This window comes from Paroedura picta, chromosome 4 (genome assembly GCF_049243985.1).
Source record: "Paroedura picta isolate Pp20150507F chromosome 4, Ppicta_v3.0, whole genome shotgun sequence".
In the NCBI taxonomy this organism is placed as follows: Eukaryota; Metazoa; Chordata; class Lepidosauria; order Squamata; family Gekkonidae; genus Paroedura; species Paroedura picta.
The window spans coordinates 89839724-89859791 of NC_135372.1; the positions used below are offsets into that span (position 1 = coordinate 89839724).

At 42.4% G+C, this 20068-nt stretch overlaps 1 protein-coding gene across 13 annotated transcripts in view; it reads right to left on the bottom strand.

Moving 5' to 3' along the window:
* Window positions 1-20068, bottom strand: part of ST3GAL3 (ST3 beta-galactoside alpha-2,3-sialyltransferase 3) — a 256620-nt gene that overhangs the window by 89344 nt on the left and 147208 nt on the right. For all 13 annotated transcript variants that reach the window (XM_077334059.1, XM_077334052.1, XM_077334054.1 and 10 more), the window contains one exon: window positions 7919-7982. In XM_077334059.1, coding sequence (XP_077190174.1) covers window positions 7919-7982 — 64 coding nt within the window. The remainder of the gene's footprint in view (window positions 1-7918; window positions 7983-20068) is intronic.

Here is a 20068-nt window from a genome sequence, read left to right on the forward strand (position 1 = left end):
TGGCATCAACACTTCTTACTCCTATTCCTAACTAGAGATGCAAAATGTAAAGAAATTGTGAAGCTACGGAGGGAAAACAAATTATGGGGAAATTGAGATATATATGCAATGTAAACTTTCTTATCAAGCCTAAACTTATTTTACTCATTTAGCAACATAAAATGCATAGTTAGCATGTACAATTGTACCATTGGAATATTTATCAAAGAACAAATGCTTTAATATTCTAAAAGCAAAATTTCAAACATATCCAATATTATAGAGAGAAAGAAAGACTGAGAAGTGCAATCTGCCACTATCTATGCTACCCAAGCACATCTATTCGTTTTTACTATCAGAGAGGTAGGGGAAAATAAATGTTGAAAACAGAAAGCTCAAAATTTGTAGTAAACTAAATAAAGTGTATTACTTGAGCAGAAACAATCTCATATAGTCACAATATACTAGAAGAACAGTAGTTTTTTATACCCTGCTTTTCTTTCCTCTGAGAAGTCTCAGCGTTGCTTACAATCACACTCCCTTCCTCCTTCCACAATAGGCCCCCTGTGTGATAGGTGAGGCAGAAAAAATTCTGAGAGTATTGTGACTGGCCCAAGGGCACCCTGCAGGCTTCGCGTGGAGAAGTGGAGAATCAAACCTGGATTTCCAGAGTCCACTCTTCGCCAATGCACCATGCTGGTGATCAATCAAGCTGTTACAGCCTCAACCCAAATTGAAATGGGTATGGCTAATCCATCTTCTCCAGTCCCTGAAAGGATTGTATATTTTGGGTTCATGAACACCTTGGATCACAAGGCAGTCAGTCATTGTTGCTGCTTCAGTAAAAGAGAAGAGTTGGTTTTATGCCCCACTTTTCTTTACCCGTACAAATTTCAAAGCAGCATACATTCCCTTCTTCTTACCACAACAGCACTTTGTGAGGGAGGTGGAACCAAGAGAGTGCTGAGATAACAGTGACTGGCCCAAGGTCACACATCTGTCTGCATATAGAGGACTGGGGACTCAAACCTGGTTCTCCAGGTTAGAAGCCGCCACGCTTAATGCTGGCTAACAGCATATCTGGATGTTGAGTTAAATTTTATAACACTAAACTCTTCAATAGTGTATTATTATCAAACACATGGTAGTGCATTTAGTTGTGGGCAAAATTAGTCACATTTAAACAATACAAAATCCTTGAAATTACTAGCATTGCCTCCAGCCTAAGCTGCTTGTTTCCCAGTCTGTGGGTGTCTGTGTCACAGTCCTTTGACTTGAGAGCTGCAAAGGTTGACCACAGAGGGCAAGGTCAAAAGGAGAGCTGATCTATGGTAATGGCTAAATTAATGACGTCACCAGAGGAAGGCAAGCAATAGTCTACTAGCAAGGAAGGCCCTCATATACAAGAATTATTCTCTTTCTTACATTAAAAAACCATCATACTATACATTTTGCATGAGTAAAATCTTGTTTCCACTCTTTTCAAAATGGAAAACATGCCACTGAAGGGTTTTTAAATACTAAATCTAATTTTTCCATTATTAAAATAGGGGGCGTGGAGTTCTGTGACCCCCCCCCCCAATCTACACTGTTTTCCCATCCTCCTCCCTTTCCTGGCCTTCACAGTAGCTAAAAGCTAAATGTCTGAAATTTAAGTCATTTCATTGCTTTGTTCATTATATAAATTACACTGTTGCACTGCTCTAATTGTTCAGGTGGATCATAGCTAACGTCAAAACATTTTAGGCAGTTTTCATTACTTTTTTCAATGTATATATTATACTGTCACACTGTTTCACTAATTTTGTAATCCAGTTTTGTATCATAGTTTGTTGTATATACTATACTGTTTAACGGTATGTAGTATACTTTTTAGTAAACTGCATAAGATTGTAATCCTACAGTATAGCACTATTGCTTGGATGCATTATATAATTCTGAGTGTATGGCCTTTTAATTGTGCAATCTGTACTGTTTTCTCACTGAGAAAGGTAGGCTGTAAATGAAGTAGACAAATAAACCATGAATACAAACTCTTTTTACATACACATGGTAAGAAACTAGAAGTCTTTTTCTTTATTTCTTTCCATTCTATATCTCTCATCTCATAGTGTTAAATAATCATTAACCCACTGATTTCAGGAAAGGAATATAGTGATTAAATGAACAGCAAAGAATTCCCAAGCCCTCAGTTTGCCAAAAGCTTAAACAGAGGGTAACAGGATCCTGGCCCCAAGAAAACCCAGAAATGATTCCTATATACAGCTAAATAGTTTAACGGCAAATTCAATGGGAACCATAGAATCATAGAGTTGGAAGGGGCCCTACAGGCCATCTAGTCCAACCCCCTGCTCAACGCAGGATCAGCCCTAAGCATCCTAAAGCATCCAAGAAAAGTGTGTATTCAACCTTTGCTTGAAGACTGCCAGTGATGGGAGCTCACCACCTCCTTAGGCAGCCTATTCCACTGCTGAACTACTCTGACTGTGAAATTTTTTTTTCTGATATCTAGCCTATATAGTTGTACTTGTAGTTTAAACCCATTACTGCGTGTCCTTTCCTCTGCAGCCAACGGGAACAGCATCCTGCCCTCCTCCAAATGACAACCTTTCAAATACTTAAAGAGGGCTATCATGTCCCCTCTCAGCCTCCTTTTCTCCAGGCTGAACATTCCCAAGTCCCTCAACCTATCTTCATAGGGCTTGGTCCCTTGGCCCCAGATCATCCTCGTCACTCTCCTCAGTACCCTTTCAATTTTATCTACGTCCTTCTTGAAGTGAGGCCTCCAGAACTGCACACAGTACTCCAGGTGTGGTCTGACCAGTGCCGTATACAATGGGACTATGACATCTTGTGATTTTGATGTGATGCCCCTGTTGATACAGCCCAAAATGGCATTTGCCTTTTTTACCTCTGCATCACACTGCCTGCTCATGTTTAGTTTACAATCCACAAGTACCCCCAAGGTCTCGTTCACACACAGTGTTACCTAGAAGCGTATCCCCCATCCAGTAGGCATGCTTTTCATTTTTCTGACCCAGATGCAGAACTTTACACTTATCTTTATTAAATTGCATCTTGTTCTCATTTGCCCATTTTTCCATTGTGTTCAGATCTCGTTGAACTCTGTCTGTATCTTCCGGAGTATTTGCCAGTCCTCCCAATTTGGTGTCATCTGCAAACTTGATGAGTAGTCCCTCCACCCCCTCATCTAGATCATTAATAAATATGTTAAAAAGTACCGGACCGAGCACCGAGCCCTGAGGTACCCCGCTACTCACCTCCCTCCAGTCTCATGAAACACCACTGACAACAACTCTTTGAGTGCGGTTCTCTAACCAATTTCCTATCCACCTAACTATCTGAAAATCCAGGTTGCAGTCCTTCAATTTATCCATCAGAACATCATGGGGAACCAAACTGCTCTAGGTGAGAGAAAATGTATAGTCAAACCTTTTGTTCTGACAAAGACCTGCTGGTTACTTGGACATAAACCAATCACAACATAAATAATTCCAAGTGACAAAATTATATTGGAATAGGCTATTTATGTAATTTTTAAATAAATGAAAAAGTTAAGTAGTATTAGAAAGTTATACTGAGTTGCAGAAAATATCTGCAGTACATATTGTCCCTAAGTATCTAGGCCAGGCTTTCTCAACTGGGGTTTTGCAATGCCCTGGAAGGGTTTCACCAACTGGGTGGGAGTTAATTAATGTTTTATATTTATTTTCATTTTTTTAAGTATTGGTTGATAAGACCATATATGGTCATGTTGACCCACCTACCCACCACTCCCAAAATGGCCACTGATGGGCCTGGGGGGAGCAGGAAGGGGAGGGGCCTTGGCCATACAAATCCTTGCTGGCTGAGGCTTGTTGCACATGGCAGCAACTGAAGTCCAGATAAGTACTCTAATTTTAACTTAACTGCTGGGGGGGGGGGGAGATAGGGAGGACAGAACAGAGCAGCACAGGCCTCCTCCAGCCCTGTTTCTGACACTGGGGGGATGGAAGTAATGGAGAAGCATAGGCCTTCTCCAGCCCTGTTGGGGTGAGGGTGGCAGAGTGGCATAGGCCTGCCCTAACCCTGTTTCAGGCATTGGGGAGGGAGTGGAGACAACATAGCAGAATAGGCCTGCCCCAGCCCTGTTCCTGCAGGTTCCCACTACAAGCTCCCATTGGTGAAGAAGAGCAAATTCATAGCTGTGCTGTGGGAATGGCCTGGTGATGTCACTTCTGGTGACATGTGACTTCCAGGGGGGACAGGAAGGTGTGGCCTGCTGACATCACTTATGGGGGTTTTCAAATTTTAAAGAATGTTTATAAAACAGTAAAATGGTTGAGAACCACTGATCGTTGTTGTTGTTAGGTGTGAAGTCGTGTCTGACCCATCGCAACCCCATGGACAATGATCCTCCAGGCCTTCCTGTCCTCTACCATTCCCCGGAGTCCATTTAAGTTTGCACCTACTGCTTCAGTTACTCCATCCAGCCACCTCATTCTCTGTCGTCCCCTTGTTCTTTTGCCCTTGATCACTCCCAACATTAGGCTCTTCTCCAGGGAGTCCTTCCTTCTCATGAGGTGGCCAAAGTACTTGAGTTTCATCTTCAGGATCTGGCCTTCTAAGGAGCAGTCAGGGTTGATCTCCTCTAGGACTGACCGGTTTGTTTGCCTTGCAGTCCAAGGGACTCGCAAGAGTCTTCTCCAGCACCAGAGTTCAAAAGCCTCAGTTCTTTGACACTCAGCCTTCCTTATGGTCCAACTTTCGCAGCCATACATTGCAACTGGGAAGACCATAGCCTTGACTAAACGCACTTTTGTTGGCAGGGTGATGTCTCTGCTAGGCTCTTCCAAAATAGTTGTTCATATCTATAAATCTATATTTGCATTCTTTCAGTTAGTCTGAACACTCAAATATATACTGAAATGTATTTTTCTGCCTTTATTCCCAGTTACACCAGGAGCATGAATAAAAGAAAAACAGAATTCTTATGAGCACTGACACATACTGGGGAAACATTAATTACTAGCAATCAAGCCCGCTGCAGCTAAATGCAGCGGGCGCTAGACCACGGAGCCCCCGGCATTCGGGCGAAGCGCGGCTGCCGGGGCTCCATTTGTCAGTGGGCTGACGCTGCGAGAGGCGCTTCGCACCTCTCGCAGCATCAGGCCGTTGGGCAGGGAGCCCCCGGCAGCCGCGCTCTGTGCGGCTGCCAGGGGCTCCCTTGCCGGCGGCCTGATGCGTCGGCCGCCCTCAAGGAAGCAACTGTGAGCCGCGCTCTGCGCGGCTCGCAGTTGCTTCCTTCAGCAGGTTAGGAATTGGCCAGGCCGATGGTCTGTCAGGAGGAAGGGGCCAATCCGGCCCCTTCCTCATCACGGACAAAGCCCTCTGCCTGAGGGCTTAGCGAATTATTTAGTCCGCGGCGCCCGCGGTGCCGCGGGCGTGTTAAGGTCTATATGGAGGGCTTTTCAACCAGAAGCTTAGCTAGATGTTACCACCAGACTGGAACAGTAGGCAAATCTCCCAAATAGGCTTGAGTAGAAATCAGAAATACTGATACATTGCTGATACTCTAATAGCACAGTAAAGTAACAATAATTTCCAACAAGATGTTCTAAATAATTTTATTTTAAAATAGGTACTACATGCCTGTCTCGCATACGACTAGACAGAAAAAGAGATATTCAGTCCAGGGCCATGATTTCTTGCAGAGATAACAAAAAATAAATCTACAGCTTTCAGAGTTTCACTTGGCAATTGATTATAGAGGCTGGAAGAAGAGCCAAAATGAGAACAAGTCATCTACATAAAAGGTGAATCACTCCCTTAATTCTACCCTCCCCTCACTTCCATCCATTAATTGTTCCAGTATTTGAACAGATCTTACAGAAGGAATCATGTTGGTAATAAAGTCCCAACTACCAGGCTATTTGTAGTTAGTTGCTCCAGAAGTAATCAGTATGGGAGAGTGGGAATGCTTTGGAATACTATGAATAGCAGTAGGTGTGGAAAAAGCACATAAGGCGGCCTTAGAAAGAAATATTCCAGCTGGTTCTGAGAATACAACTTAATAGTAAGATGCCTGTAAATCAGGCTAAAGCAGCATAAAGCTGTCACTTGGAAATATTCCTGGGCAGATGAGAAGATGCTGACTGAATTTTTGGATCATGAACAAGGAAAAAGCTTCCTGTTAGAGCCAGAGATTGTAGTATAGTCAAATAATTTCAATGAATCTGTAACACATGAAATTATCTCCAGTTTAGATTTAACTCATACAAAAAGTCAGTCTCTAAACCTGGATTAAACATTATTCTTGTCGTAAGATGAGGAAAATGGAAACTGAATGACAGTGACTTACTGATATCATACTTCTGGGAAAATGTTTTTCCCGCCATGTTGTGACATTTTTAAGTCTTTTAATGGGAGTTTTAATGGGGTTTTTAAGACACTCTAACCCGCCACGAGCCATTTGGGAGTGGCGGGAAATAAACTGAAATAATAATAATAATAATAATAATAATAATAATAATAATAATAATAATAATAATAATAATAATAATAATAAAAACTAAAAACTTCCAGATTCCACTGGCTGGGGAAAAGGTGTTCTGTTCTTTAAATCTCCTTGTACACTGACCAAATCTTACCAGCCCTAGAATATACTCTACTGTGGTGGTCCCCAACCACCGGGCCGTGGCCTGGTGCCAGGCCACGGTTCCCTCTCCCCGCCCCCCCCGAAGTAAGAAACTTCCCAGGCTGCAAGCTTGTGGCCCGGCAAGCTTCTTACTGTGGGAGGGGGGAGAGGGAAGCAGGGCCGCGTACACACAATGCGGCATGCACGGCCAAAAACGCACATGTGCGGCACTTTCACGCATGCACACATGCGCGAAAGTGCCATGCATGCACACATGCAGAAAAGTGCAGCGCATGTGCATATTTGGCCACACATGCGCATTGCGCATGCATGGCCGGACATGTGCAGCGCGTGCGGCCGGGCAATTGCTCTCCATGCTGCCCCGGTCCCCAGCCTGAAAAAGGTTGGGGACCACTGCTCTACTGAACTCATCAACTCTCATTTTTAGCAGGGTAAGACTCTGTTTAGGATTGCACTGCTGATTCTCCACTCCTATACATCTGTTAGCCCATTCTTGGTAAATGTGTCCCAGCTACAATAAATTAATCCCCATATTTTGCCTTGAAAGAAAATTATTTTTGCATTTTCTAAATACAGATTTTGGATTTGTCTGAGTGAATAAAAAAAATTAATCTAAAAAAAATTAATGCTGATGTGCAAGCTGGTGGTACACTTTGAAAAAATTTAACGCTTAGGGAAAGATAGGGAAGGAATTTTTTTTTTAATCATGGGACAGCAAGAACTTCTGTGCATTTCAAGATTTGCCCAAAAGCATATAAAGGAAACCAATTCATTAGAAGGAAGGAATGGCTGTAAAATAGGTAAATAGGTATGTACATTACATACATCAGATCACTTCTACCAGGACTGGTAGAATTTCCCATACCAATCTTGTCATCAACTCTACTGCCCAAAACTATATATATATTTAAAAAAAAACAACCCTGAGTTTAGGAGACAGGCTGTCAGTGAGTTCTAGTTGTCAGAACCATCTGAAAATTATTTTGCCACAATAATAATGGAAAATTTTATTGTCTTACCAACACACTTCAGGGGAGGCAGTAACAAATAAATGTATTTGTTGAAAGATAATCTGTTACTTATTTCCCAAAGCAAGCAATTGAGCAGTTTGTAATATTACCACAAATTAAAAACTCTGAAGTTGTCAAAAAACATTTCATAGCTATAATGGACTGAAATAGGAGTAGCATTGCTAGTTGTACTCCAAAGCAATCACAATAAGTATGTAGGTAGGCTAGCCTTGGCTAGCACCTACCCCCACACCCATAAGTATCCACTCACCTGTCAAGGGCTGGAGTAAGGCGGTAATCTTTGGTTACTGACAGGATGGCTTTGATCAGATTATCTATATAGAAAGGAAATAAATGTTAGAAAAGTTAATCCATTTCTCAAATTTCTCACATAGTAACAAGGAAGATTAGCAAAAGACTCCAGAGACTAAAGCAAACAACTAAAGCAGAAACTAAGATTGAATGAGCAGATTTAGATTGTAGAGTAAAAAGCAGATATTAGAAACACTGCTGCCAACATTAAAATACCCTCTGTCAGGAAGTTTTGTCATCATACCTTTTGTACCAGAAAAAACCTGAACCCCTAAAACCAAGCTATTTTTCCTAGTTATCTGAATTGCGCACCATGGCAGGTCTTATAGTTTGCTCCTCAGTCAGGCTCAAAGTCTCTGTAGTACTGTTATGCCCAAACTTTTTGGCAAATGTGCCACAAATCATGTTCAAATTATTAGATGTTGACAATTATTAAATGCTGCTGAGATACAAGGGTGATAGGGCTAGACATAATGGCCTTTCTCCGATATTGGTATTGTGTAATCTCAGGTTCATAAATAATAAGACCATTGTCCAACAGAACTTTTTTGTAGAGCAAAATAGGGACCTGGTGTGTGTGACAGAGACCTGGGTGTAAGACGACGAGATAGTCATCCTGAAAGAACTGACTCCACCTCAGTTCTCAGTCCTCCATCAATCCAAGACAAATGGCTGGGGGGAAGGGGGTTGTAATACTGGTCTGAGAATCTTTTTCTTTTAGGGCATTCCCCACTCCAGTGACACAGTGGAGAGTTTGGCTATCTTTCTGGTGTATCAACCACCAAATGCTCCAGCAGATCCCCTGCCAAATTTCTTGGAGTTATTGGCTGGTCGGGCCATTCAATTCCGCGGCCTGTTAATCTTGGAGAACTTCAATGTCCATGCAGAGATGACCAGCCTCTCTCAGAATTCAGACCTAGTGTCTGCCATAGCAACACTGGGACTCTCCCAATTTGTCACTGGCCTCAGACACCAAGTAGGCCACACCCTGGATTTGATTTTTGGGATGGGGATACATATTGGTATGATGTAGTCGGCCAGGATGCTATGATTAGACTATTTTGCCCTTAAAGTTTAGACTAATAGCCTGCTCCCTCCCTGTATAGTCAGAGAGCTGATTTATGTTTGTCCAAAGGGACTTACGAATCCAATTGGTTTTCAGAATATTCTGAAAGATCCAGTGCCCCTTAGCAACACTGATGATAGGCTAGTGAAAGACTGGACATCTGTTTATACTCTGAGACTCCCTAGCCAAATATCCAGAGGCCATGGTAGAATGGCTTAAGTGGAGTTGACTGAAGTACAATCCAGCTAAGATGAAGGTCCTCTGGCTGGGCCAGCATGCCGGAGGGGAAGCAGTGCAACTCCCTGCTCTTAATGGGGCCCACTTAACACTGACCATAACAAGAGCTTGGGTGCAATGTTGGATACCTCTGTCTATGGAGGCCCAGGTCACAAATGCAACTCACTAGGCATTTTACCACCATTTACTACCACTAGGCATTTTACAGCCATGACATCTTGCAGCCTACCTCTCAGTACCCAATCTAGCCACTGTGATCCATGCAACAGGCACCTCCAGGTTAGACTTCTGTAACTCGCCCTACAAAGGGCTGCCCTTGACAGGTGTCCTTGCAATAAACATGAATGAACGAACAAACAAACAAACTGCTCCCACAAAACTTATGCTTTTTACTAAGGAAATACAGTTTAATTGGCCATTAATTTACATTACAACCAAGTTTGAGAATACACAGTTCTCAACTCTACCCAAATACTTTGCCTTAACTATTCATCAATTATTGCTACCGAGTAGTTAGATAAGACATATCAATCAGGATAGAAACCATTCAAGGCCAGTACTGCTACATAAGCTTCCTATGAACAAGGCTCTGTGGTAGAGAACAAATTTGATACGGTCCAAATTCAGTCTTAGCCTCTCCAGTTGACATGCAATGATACCTACCTGCATCCCTGGAAAGCATTTACTGCCTACAGAGGTGGTCCCCAACCACTGGGCTGCAGCCCAGTGCCGGGTCGCAAAGGCCCCAGCACCGGGCTGTGGCACCGGGCCGCGGCTCCCTCTCCCCACCCCCCCTGGCCGCAAGCTTCTTTTCGCAGGAGGGGGGAGAGGGAAGTGCGGCCACATATGCGCATTTATGGCCGCGCATGGAGCAAATGCGCATTTGTGGCCCACCCGCGCTTGTGTGAAACGGCAGCCAACGGATCGCCCACACACACCCACCGGTCCGCAGCCTAAAAAAGGTTGCGGACCACTGGCCTACGGAGTATACCAGCCTTTTTCAACCTTTTGAATACGGAGGAGTCTCTGAAATAATTTTTCAGATTTCGAGGAGCCCTGGAAGTGGTGCCAGTTGGCCATGTCTCCTGCCACAACCCCAGAAGTGACATCACTGCCCACACCCTTGATGTCCTTTTGTTCCCTACTACTACTTTTACTACCACCATGGCAGTTCTACCTCATGTAGGCCAGAAAGAAGAGCAGAAGCTGAGAAGACAGTCCAGACACCCCCTCATATCATGCCATTTCAGGGCTCCCACAGACCTCCTTCAGAAGTCCTGCGGACCCCCAGGGGTTCATGGACCCTTGCTGGGAATTCCTGGACTAGACACGCATTTGCTAGATGAACCAAAGTAAAGCATCTTCTTCTTCTTCTGCGTTCATGTATAATTCATATACCCTCATCATAAATAATATGAGACACCTATGAACAGCTACAAAGAACATCTTTAGGACTAAGTCAGGCTTTCTCAACCAGGGTTTTGTGAAACTCCGGGGTTTCTTCATGGCCTTGCAAGGGCTTCCTAAATGGGTGGGAATTAATTAATTTTAATATATTTTTAAAAATTTGTTAAACATTTATCAGGTTATATGATCATGTATGGTAATGTTGACTTGGGCACCCATGCCAAAAATACCAATGCTGGGCCTGGAGGAAGTGAGAATAAAAGGGGCCCATCGCTGGCCTCTGTGTACACCGCTATGCTTCCCAACCATATTCTGCACCATCGCACCACTTCTGCGTTTCTTGAAGCCTGAAGAATGTTTCAAGGGTTAAAAAAGTTGAGAAAGGCTGAGGACTAAGTGCTTGAATAGGTGAAGACTAGGTAATTCTAGATATTTTGAAATGAAATAAATTCTCCCTAGACATATTTAAGTCTGGTTTCCTTCATGGTTAGGGAACCAACACTGTTGCCCTGGTTGAAAATCACTCTGATTAACAATTTCCTGGTCACCCTGGTTGGCAATCTCTGTCAGGAGGCAAACAGGGGGAAATGCAACTTTTAGGCAGCCTCTCTCTCTTTCTCTCTCTCTCTCAAATCTTACCGTTTGCCATGCTATCAGTCTTCTAGATCAGCAGTCTGCCAAGGGGTGGGGGGAGAGGGCAACCCAGGGCCCTGCGCAAATGCACCTGTGCGGACCCACCGCGCCTGCGCATTTGCGCAGGGTCGATGGCACAAATGTGCATGCTCAGCAGTTTAGCACATGCACGCATGCATGGCGGGTCCGCACATGCGCCACCAGAATGCCAGTGGTCACGCTTCCCTCCCCCCTTCCTGCAGCAAGAAGCTTGCTGGGCTGCGAGCTAATCGGCCAGTTTGTTGGCCGATTTGCTCGCGGCCTGGCAAGCTTCTCGCTGTGGGGGGCGGGTGGGGAGAGGGAGCAGTGGCCCGCTGCCAAGGCTCTCGCGGCCCGGCAGCAGGCTACAGACCAGGGGTTGGGGACCCTTGTTCTAGATTACCTTGCAGAATTGGGAATGGGAGGAATACTATACACTAGTGGTTTGGAGCCTACCTGGTAGGTCTGGTCCAGAAAGTGGAGTTAGGAGGCAGGGAGATGGGCACTGCACTATGTCAGAGTTCCATAGTGGTATTTTTTGTCCCTCGTGGTATTTAATTTTTTAAAAAATTGCATGTCATCCAAAGATTTATAGGGAAATGTCATGCAAATGACACTCACCTCCATTTCTCTTTGTTATCTGACCCTGGTAAAGAAATTAAGATTCTAAAGAATAAGTAGAGTAAGTAGTAGGGTGGGCCAGGGACTAATCAACCAAAACAATCCAGGAAAGACGAAGGTACTCTAATGTCAACTTCTAAGATGATAAATTAGACTGGAAGGGAAACCATGCAAAACAATACTTCTTATGAAATGCTGAGATATAATAAATACCAATTCCTTATTATTGATGTAGTGTATATATAATTCCAGGTTGGTCCAAGCCCTTATAAATGTTCTCTGATCTGAATCACCCCCAAGTTTACCAGATCTTACTCCTGCCTTGATGTTCTTTGATAGATATAACTGTTCTTTCCTGACTTTTTTACCATTGAGAAACACTCAAAACATTCTTCAAGCTTTATGAAACCCCAGAAGTGTCATAATCATGCAGAATATAGTTGGGAAGCATAGCGGTAGGCCATGCCCACCCCCTCCAGATCCATCATTGGCCATTTTGGGAGGGGAGGCAGGTTGACAGGACCATATATCGTCATATCTGTAACCAGTCCTGCAGAGCGGTATAAATAAAGCCCTAAGGGCAAGTTGGGAGGAGAAAGGGGCGGGCACTGTCCATGATAAAAACTCGGAGGGGCGAATCAGGAGCCGCCCTCCGAGTGTCACTCTTCGACGTGATGGCCCTGCTCTTTTACAGCCGCACACCCTCCCAACTTGCCCGGGGAGCGGGGAAGGAATCCCACGCCTCCCAGGATGCCTTCCCGCTACGAGGTCGCCGCCGCTGACCTCCGGGACCCTACCGTCGCCAGAAGAAGAAGGTCAGCCACCGCCCGCTGCTAAAACCGCCCCTTAGCTTCCTACCCCCCAACATCTCCCCCTTCGCCCCTCCTTCCCCGCACCCGCCACCACCGAACGATGACGCACAATCCCCTCCTCCCTCGAGCCCTCCTCCCTTCCTGACCTCGCCAACACCGCCCACAACAAGCACCACCGACTCCCCCGTGCTTCCCCCAAAACCCTACCCCCACAACAGGATCCTTTGCCCCGCCACCCACCCAGACACACTGCCACTAGACCCTACTCACCCCCTCAATGACCGGCACAGCGCGTTCCACCCACCCCTCCCTACCGCTGCCAGACGCCCTCTCCCAAACAATTCTCCTTTGCCCATTTTTATAAATGGGCTTTGTTTCTAGTTCTGGATATAAAGCTTTTACCCAGAATAAAATTTTGTTGGTCTTAAAGGGGTAATAATGTTATTAATAACAGGGAAGTTTACTAGACATGCCATTAAAAACTCCAGAGTAAATAAAAGGTTATCCGTAATTCTTTTATGTATCACAACATCAACCCAAATATATTTTGTACCAGTTCTATACTTTCAAGCATTCTGTGTCTCTGAGTCTCCATAACAAAGATACAAGAAATGTTAAGAGTGGAAATTCTTTAGTCCAGAAAAATACAAGTACTGTGCAGAAGTAACTTTTTTAAGGCAAAGATGGAGGGCTGGGCAGGATCATGGAAGGCATGCACAGACTCCTGTGGCATACCAGTCCATTGCCTACATGCAAATACATTGTTAGGAGAGAGGGGAGAAACCCTGCTAGAATATGGCACACACAGTACATACTAATCACGCCAATAGTGTCACCCTGTAAAATTGGCATGGCATATAAAAAGAACGTTTCAAGTGAATCGGAACAAAATTCAAATATTTAAAGTGAACTTAGTCAATGTGCTTTCCCCTTATTTATTGCATACCACTAGTTCTTCCTCAGAAAACTCAAGAACTTACATGAGATTCTAATTTTAATGGTCTCCCATTCAGGCAACACCAGATTTATGTCTGCATATCATCAGATACATCATCATTCACTGAGTCATATGAGAAGGAATATTGAGATGTATACTGCTGAAGCCTTAACTATCATAGCTGGATATGCTTGACCATCCATATGCAAGAGGGTTTTTAAAGTTCATATTGGATCCCTACCCACTCATCTGCTTTCTAGAACTGGCTGATACTAGGAATAATAATAATATGATAATGAATTTTTATGTGTATCCCACCCTTTCAAATGCTCAGGGTGGGTAACAGCATTAAAACATATAGCAAACGAACACGAAGATTTCACGACCTGCATATACGGGTCCAATCAACCACCCATCTAGTCTTTCATGTTGCATGTACTTTGAACCAGAACCTAAAAAGTTACAGCACGGCTGAGCTGTACTATAAGTTTTTCTACATCAAAATTCGATGTACAGAAACCTCCAGTTGCAATAATACATGGGAACATACTTTCTTGATCCCTCAGGGGGTATATTCTTGTTCTTCAGCCTTCTGGCCTTTTTGTCAGGGGCATGCAAGCTATTTTCAGAGCCTTGGATATCCACAAAGATTTCAAAGGAAGTTTGTATGTATAAAAGGTCGACAAACACATGCAGGCCCTAATTAAGGCCTCATCATGCTTAGGGACAGAATCCCTATAATACAAGAACTACATTTATTTTTCTTCTCCTTGAGGGAATATATTAGATTTTCTTCCTCTTTGAGAGCACCACGAAATAAGAGACTTCTTTGAAAACTGATTCTAGGATATGCAAGACACAACACGTTAATCTTTTAATGTGCCATATGAGACACCTGACTACTTCATATGTTTAGCTAGCTAAAGAACCTTTTTGTGTGGCAAACACATGTCACTCCATGCAACACTCACAGGATAATATATGACACAATCATTCAACTCACAGGGTTAATTTGCATATTTTCCCCTCAAAAAAGCAGATGAGATAAACTAATTGTCTTTTTGGAACCTGAGGCAGCTAGCACATAGATGGCTAGCTAACATTATCATTAATGCATTAGACACAACACCCAAAAATTCTTTTCCATAATATGTGATATGTGGCATTCTATAAATATAAATAAGGGAGCATAAAAGCCTTAACATTTCAAAATTGCTAGAATGTGCCATAAGCACCACAGTGACCCCGTTGCATGGGACATTCATCATATCTCATTGGTCTTTGAATCGCAGGAGCTGGAACTTAATGAGCAGAAACAATTGTTTACATGATGTGAGATTTAACCACCCTTCCGAGATGGATGAAGTCTGGCTCTCTGTGTGGTCACTGTTAACCTACCTCTGTACTATTTAATTTTATTTTTCCAAAAGCACATAAATGTTAAGGTCAGTCTGCAGTCTGCAGTCAAGAAGTCCATACAAAGCATGCCATGTTGCCCTTGTATCTTATCCTTCTCTGGAGGAAAGCAGATCTCCAATGAATGTATCATAATAATATAACATTCTTCAAATACATAGTCTAGTCACTGCTTAGATTAATGCCAAAGAGAGAATCCAACCATCTACAGAACAATGTAGCTGTCTATTACCATTTATGCAACACCACTGGTGTCTTAAGTCCCATGATGGAAAAAGTAGGATGTAAATATTAGAACTAAATATTAAGGTAGGTTAATCTATTGGTGGTTTGATACCAGAGTGACATGCATTATGACAGAAGAATATATGTTCTTTCAGATCCCTTGAGACCTTATAAATCTGTAAGCATGGGAGAAGGCAGGGACATTAGAATTTCAGATATATCAAGGGATTGTTCTTCCTGTTCTTACTACATAAAACTAGCACCTTCCATTCTGTCTTGGCAAGAAACACACTATGTCCTTTACCTAATATTTTTATGACAAGGCATATAAAGATGCACCACAGACATATTGTAGGTGGAAAACAAGCTATTAATGAAAAAGGCATGGGTGCAACCCATCATCCCAAAGAACAGTCACCATAACTCAGCAACCTAAATCACAATTTTAAAAAAATCCTTTCGCTCTGAACACAGGAGGAGGGAGAAAGAATGAAAGTGAGTGAGAACTCCTGCTTGTAGAACTTCAGCTCCTCCAGACACAGATCTGGGCAAGAAGCCAAGAAAGAGGTGTAAAGACAAATAGTTTGGTTCAGTGCAAATTTAAATTTTGATGTCAGCATGCATCTGTATTTTATCAGTAGAGATAAAGTATTATTTACACTAGGAACACCAGATGTGAAAAGAGGCTGCTATGCAGCTAAAAGAATGTTTAAGGAACAGAATGGCAGCTATCATATTTGGTAGTACTCAAATGTACATGTTCCAGAATGCCCTAGAGGTCAATACTCTCAGTGTGGCTGCTTAGCTTTCCATCCTGTGGAGCTCATAAAACTAAAATCAACTGCACTGACTAAGGCCTTCTGTATATAACATTTGCCTCCATGGAACATTGAGGAATTTATGTGAAAAATATCAAGATGAAATTAGTCACAAGATTTTTCAATCCCATGAGGAGATGAAAAAAAGTTCTCATGGTGGCCACACAGGTGAGCAATTCTAATGCAACATCTTTCATATACATTCTTCTATACATATCATCCAAGAGGCACTCCAGTGAGAGCAAATGTTGATTGAGTGGCGATCAACATTGGCTCCAAGTGTACTAAGACATAAAGTGGTAGAAAACAAATAACTGTGCATACAATGGAGTCATGAGCTTTAAGATCCAATGTGCAGTTCTAAATGCTGGCTCACAGAATCCATCACTTTTCCAGATGGAATGCAATGAATTTGATTTAGCAAGCAGGCTAAATGGAACAAGAAGTGCAATAAAATCAGGCCTTGGCAAGGTTGGTTTTTTGTTTTTGTTTTTTGGCTCTAGGAGCCAGCCCAATAATATAGGAGCTAGACTCATTTTTCAGCCTTCAGGTTTAATAATTACATTATTTAATATTTGCCACCACACAGTTTTATTGAAGTTATGGCAAAAGCACTGCAGTTTATAATTAACTGCAGGACTAACCCTGATTGACACCTCCACAACAAAAAACAAACTTCTCCCTAATATTGTGTAATTCCAGTATTGCTTTTAAAAATACCATATAATTGAATATAGGACCTAGCATAGAAAGGTACTGCTTAGCCAACAAATAGACTATATTCACATTTTTAAAAGCAATGACAAGAACTTCATGTACATTTATTTTATGCCACGTAACAATATGTTTCGATGTGAAATGATAAGCCACCGAGAACTATGATAAAATAAATGCTGAAACTACTAGGCCCCAAAATGAATTTGCCAGGCCTTGACTTAAAGAAATACAATTGCAACAATTGCAACAGAACAATGACTAAAACACCAAGAGAAAGGGAGAAAGGGAGTTTGCTTTTTTATTTGGTACATACCACTCACCCTGTGCATCTAGAATATAGTACCCCGTGTATCTGTTGACAGAATGAGCATGCTGACAGTGTAATGCCTCTGATTAGCACCAACTAAAATGTCACAGAGTAATGAGCATGTTAATTTCTTCTCACTAACACCATAGGGAGCAACAGGTCTCTTAAATTAAGATTACCTTCAAGGTTTGCCTAAATTCCTCTCAAATCTTTGACCAGACCTTGGTTGGTATGTGCTTACATGATTTGCACCAACATTTTATTTGAAAGAAAAAAAAACCATACTCAGAGATCAAGCATATTCTTTATAAGCATGTTGAGTGTCTGTAACTATGATTTCACAGGTAAAAAAAACCACCTTGATATTTTGTAGGTTTCTGCACCAATTACTTAGTGCCACATCCAACCTGAAGTTCTTTATCCTAGTTTGGAAAGCAAATATCATTTTCCTGGGGGCTTCACAGCGTATACATAGGCAATCTATAGAAAATAAGAACTTTATTTCCTATTGCTCTTAAGATATGTGATTGCATTCTATATTTGAGTTCAGAATTTGGCAGATTTCAAATATACAGGATGTAGGGAGTTACATTGTACAAATGTTATGTGAAGTGGCAAGTAATAGGGTTTACTTGGACATTTAATAATTGAATATGAAGCCACAATCCACTTATGGAATCAATACACTAAAAATATTTGGCACACCCACTAGAAACTTTGAGAAGTAACTGTGCAGCCCATGGCAGGTGATCCCAAGATCAGAGGAGAAAATGAAGTTAATCACCAGGTCTGTTCAAAACCAATAGCTGCCCAATTGGTTGAAGCTCATGAATACCTGCACCAGGTTTCTCTTATCGTGCAAACCATTTTGCAAAACTGCCATGAAAATGAGTAGAGTGTTCCTGAGGGATCAAAGCAGAAAGCCAACCTCTGGGGCATAACTTGCACTTCAAAGCTTCTCAAGTTACTGTGGTTCTGAACACCATCCGCACTATCTTCATGCAGACCCATTTCAACCAGTATTGGACCAGCCCTGACGAAGGACCTTAATGAGGTGCTGATGCTGTCATCAGGTCACTATTATTCATCCATAATGCATCTCCTGGGAGAAGCAGAAAAGGCTGATGCAAAATTTCCCCATGATATGTGATGAAGAGGGGTGCCATTTGCTTCTCTCACACTCCTGGCCTGTCAGCACAGCCATTAGGAAGACTGGTTTACAGAGAGTAATAATTCTTCCCTCCCACACGTACAAACTGCTTCAGACTGAATCCTGGCATAAAGTTTTGTCCCATGAGGGTATTAAACAATCCATTCAGCTGTTTTGCTCCCATTGCTTCACCTCCCAGCCATTTAAGTAATGGCTGTTACTGTTTTTAACTGAAGAAAATCCAATATAAAACCCTAGATTTACATAACACTGTGGTGGTGACACAACCTGGCAGCAGAATTGAAATGTAAAATGGAGGCTGCCAGAGCCATTCAATCATCCTATGCCAAGGTTCTCCATTTTGATTTGGCTTGGCAGAAGAATTTGACAAGCTGCCTGTGAGATTTAGAAACCTTAAATACTGAGAATTCTTACACACCTTGGAAGCCTGAAAACAAGGGATAGTCCAATCTGCCTCATGTCCATGTAGCCTTCCTATTTCTATCTATCTGCCTTTGCAGCTAAACTCTCTGGCAAACTGCAGAGTTGCATTCATTTTGTCAGCTTCACTAAGCTGAAAACATCTCTAACAGGAAGGAGAAACTGATTAACAAACCTCGAAATGCCCATATAGTCTAGAATTTGGCCTACTGCAAGGATAGGGACCCAGTGGACTCTTGTTTAACTTGGTACATGGCTTATGCCAATGTCTAATTCATGTTCTGTAGTTTCTCCCATTCTCTGTCAAATATTCTGACTAACCAAGAGGAAAATAAGTTATGCAAATTATGTTATTTCTGGAATGTAGTATTGTTTCCAAGTATTCTACTTATCTAAGTCTCCAAGATATACCCACAGGTTTCAGAAATATTATTTTGGGCATGAAGTTTCAGAACACCCTTTTGCTCACTTTACTTGTATGATGTATACATCAGAATGGATTTCCTTTTAAACTTATTATTAATTATAATACCTAAAATATAATTATAACAACTATTCCATCTATTCTATAAACAATAAAAGCCCAACATTTCTTTGGACACAATGCAACAAAGTTTAAAAACAATTCCAGATTAATCTCTACTGCATATTGAATGACCCTAGAAAGCATAACTCTGGCCTGGCATAGACCAGTACTTTTGTACCTTTACACCTCAACCACATGTCTTTTCCCCCACAATAACGTTCCAAAATGTTTTGTTATAATTCGTGAAACATACAATGCAAAACCAAAACCAAAAAAGGAACACAACCCAACCTTTACACATAGGAACTCAGGAGCTGTACAATAATGTAAAAATGGTAATTATTTATTGTAGTCACAATTAAAAACGGAATAAAAACTACATAAAAACAATACAGAACTAACTGCACATAAGACCAAACGCATTTCAACCCTACTGGGTCTTCCTCAGTGGTCAGAATTGTAACAATACACTCTATAAAAATGTCTAAACTCATTATAGGCCCATTATGCACGGAGGGGAAGGTCTGCATTCAGGGTGGAATGGCATCGCCTAAAATCACCGATAACGCACGGCACCGGCTGCAACCGGCCACAGATTCGGTGCAGGCCGCCGAAAAAGCCGCGTTAGCGAAAAGCAGAAGAAAGCGGCGCTTCCGGGTGACCAGGTTGCAACCAGAAGCAGCGCCGGAGTCGCCGCGTGCATAATTGGTTACTCTGGGTTTTGCCGCTGTTGCGTCCCGTCCCGTGCGTAAGCGGTTGGCTTTGCTTCTTCCCCCTC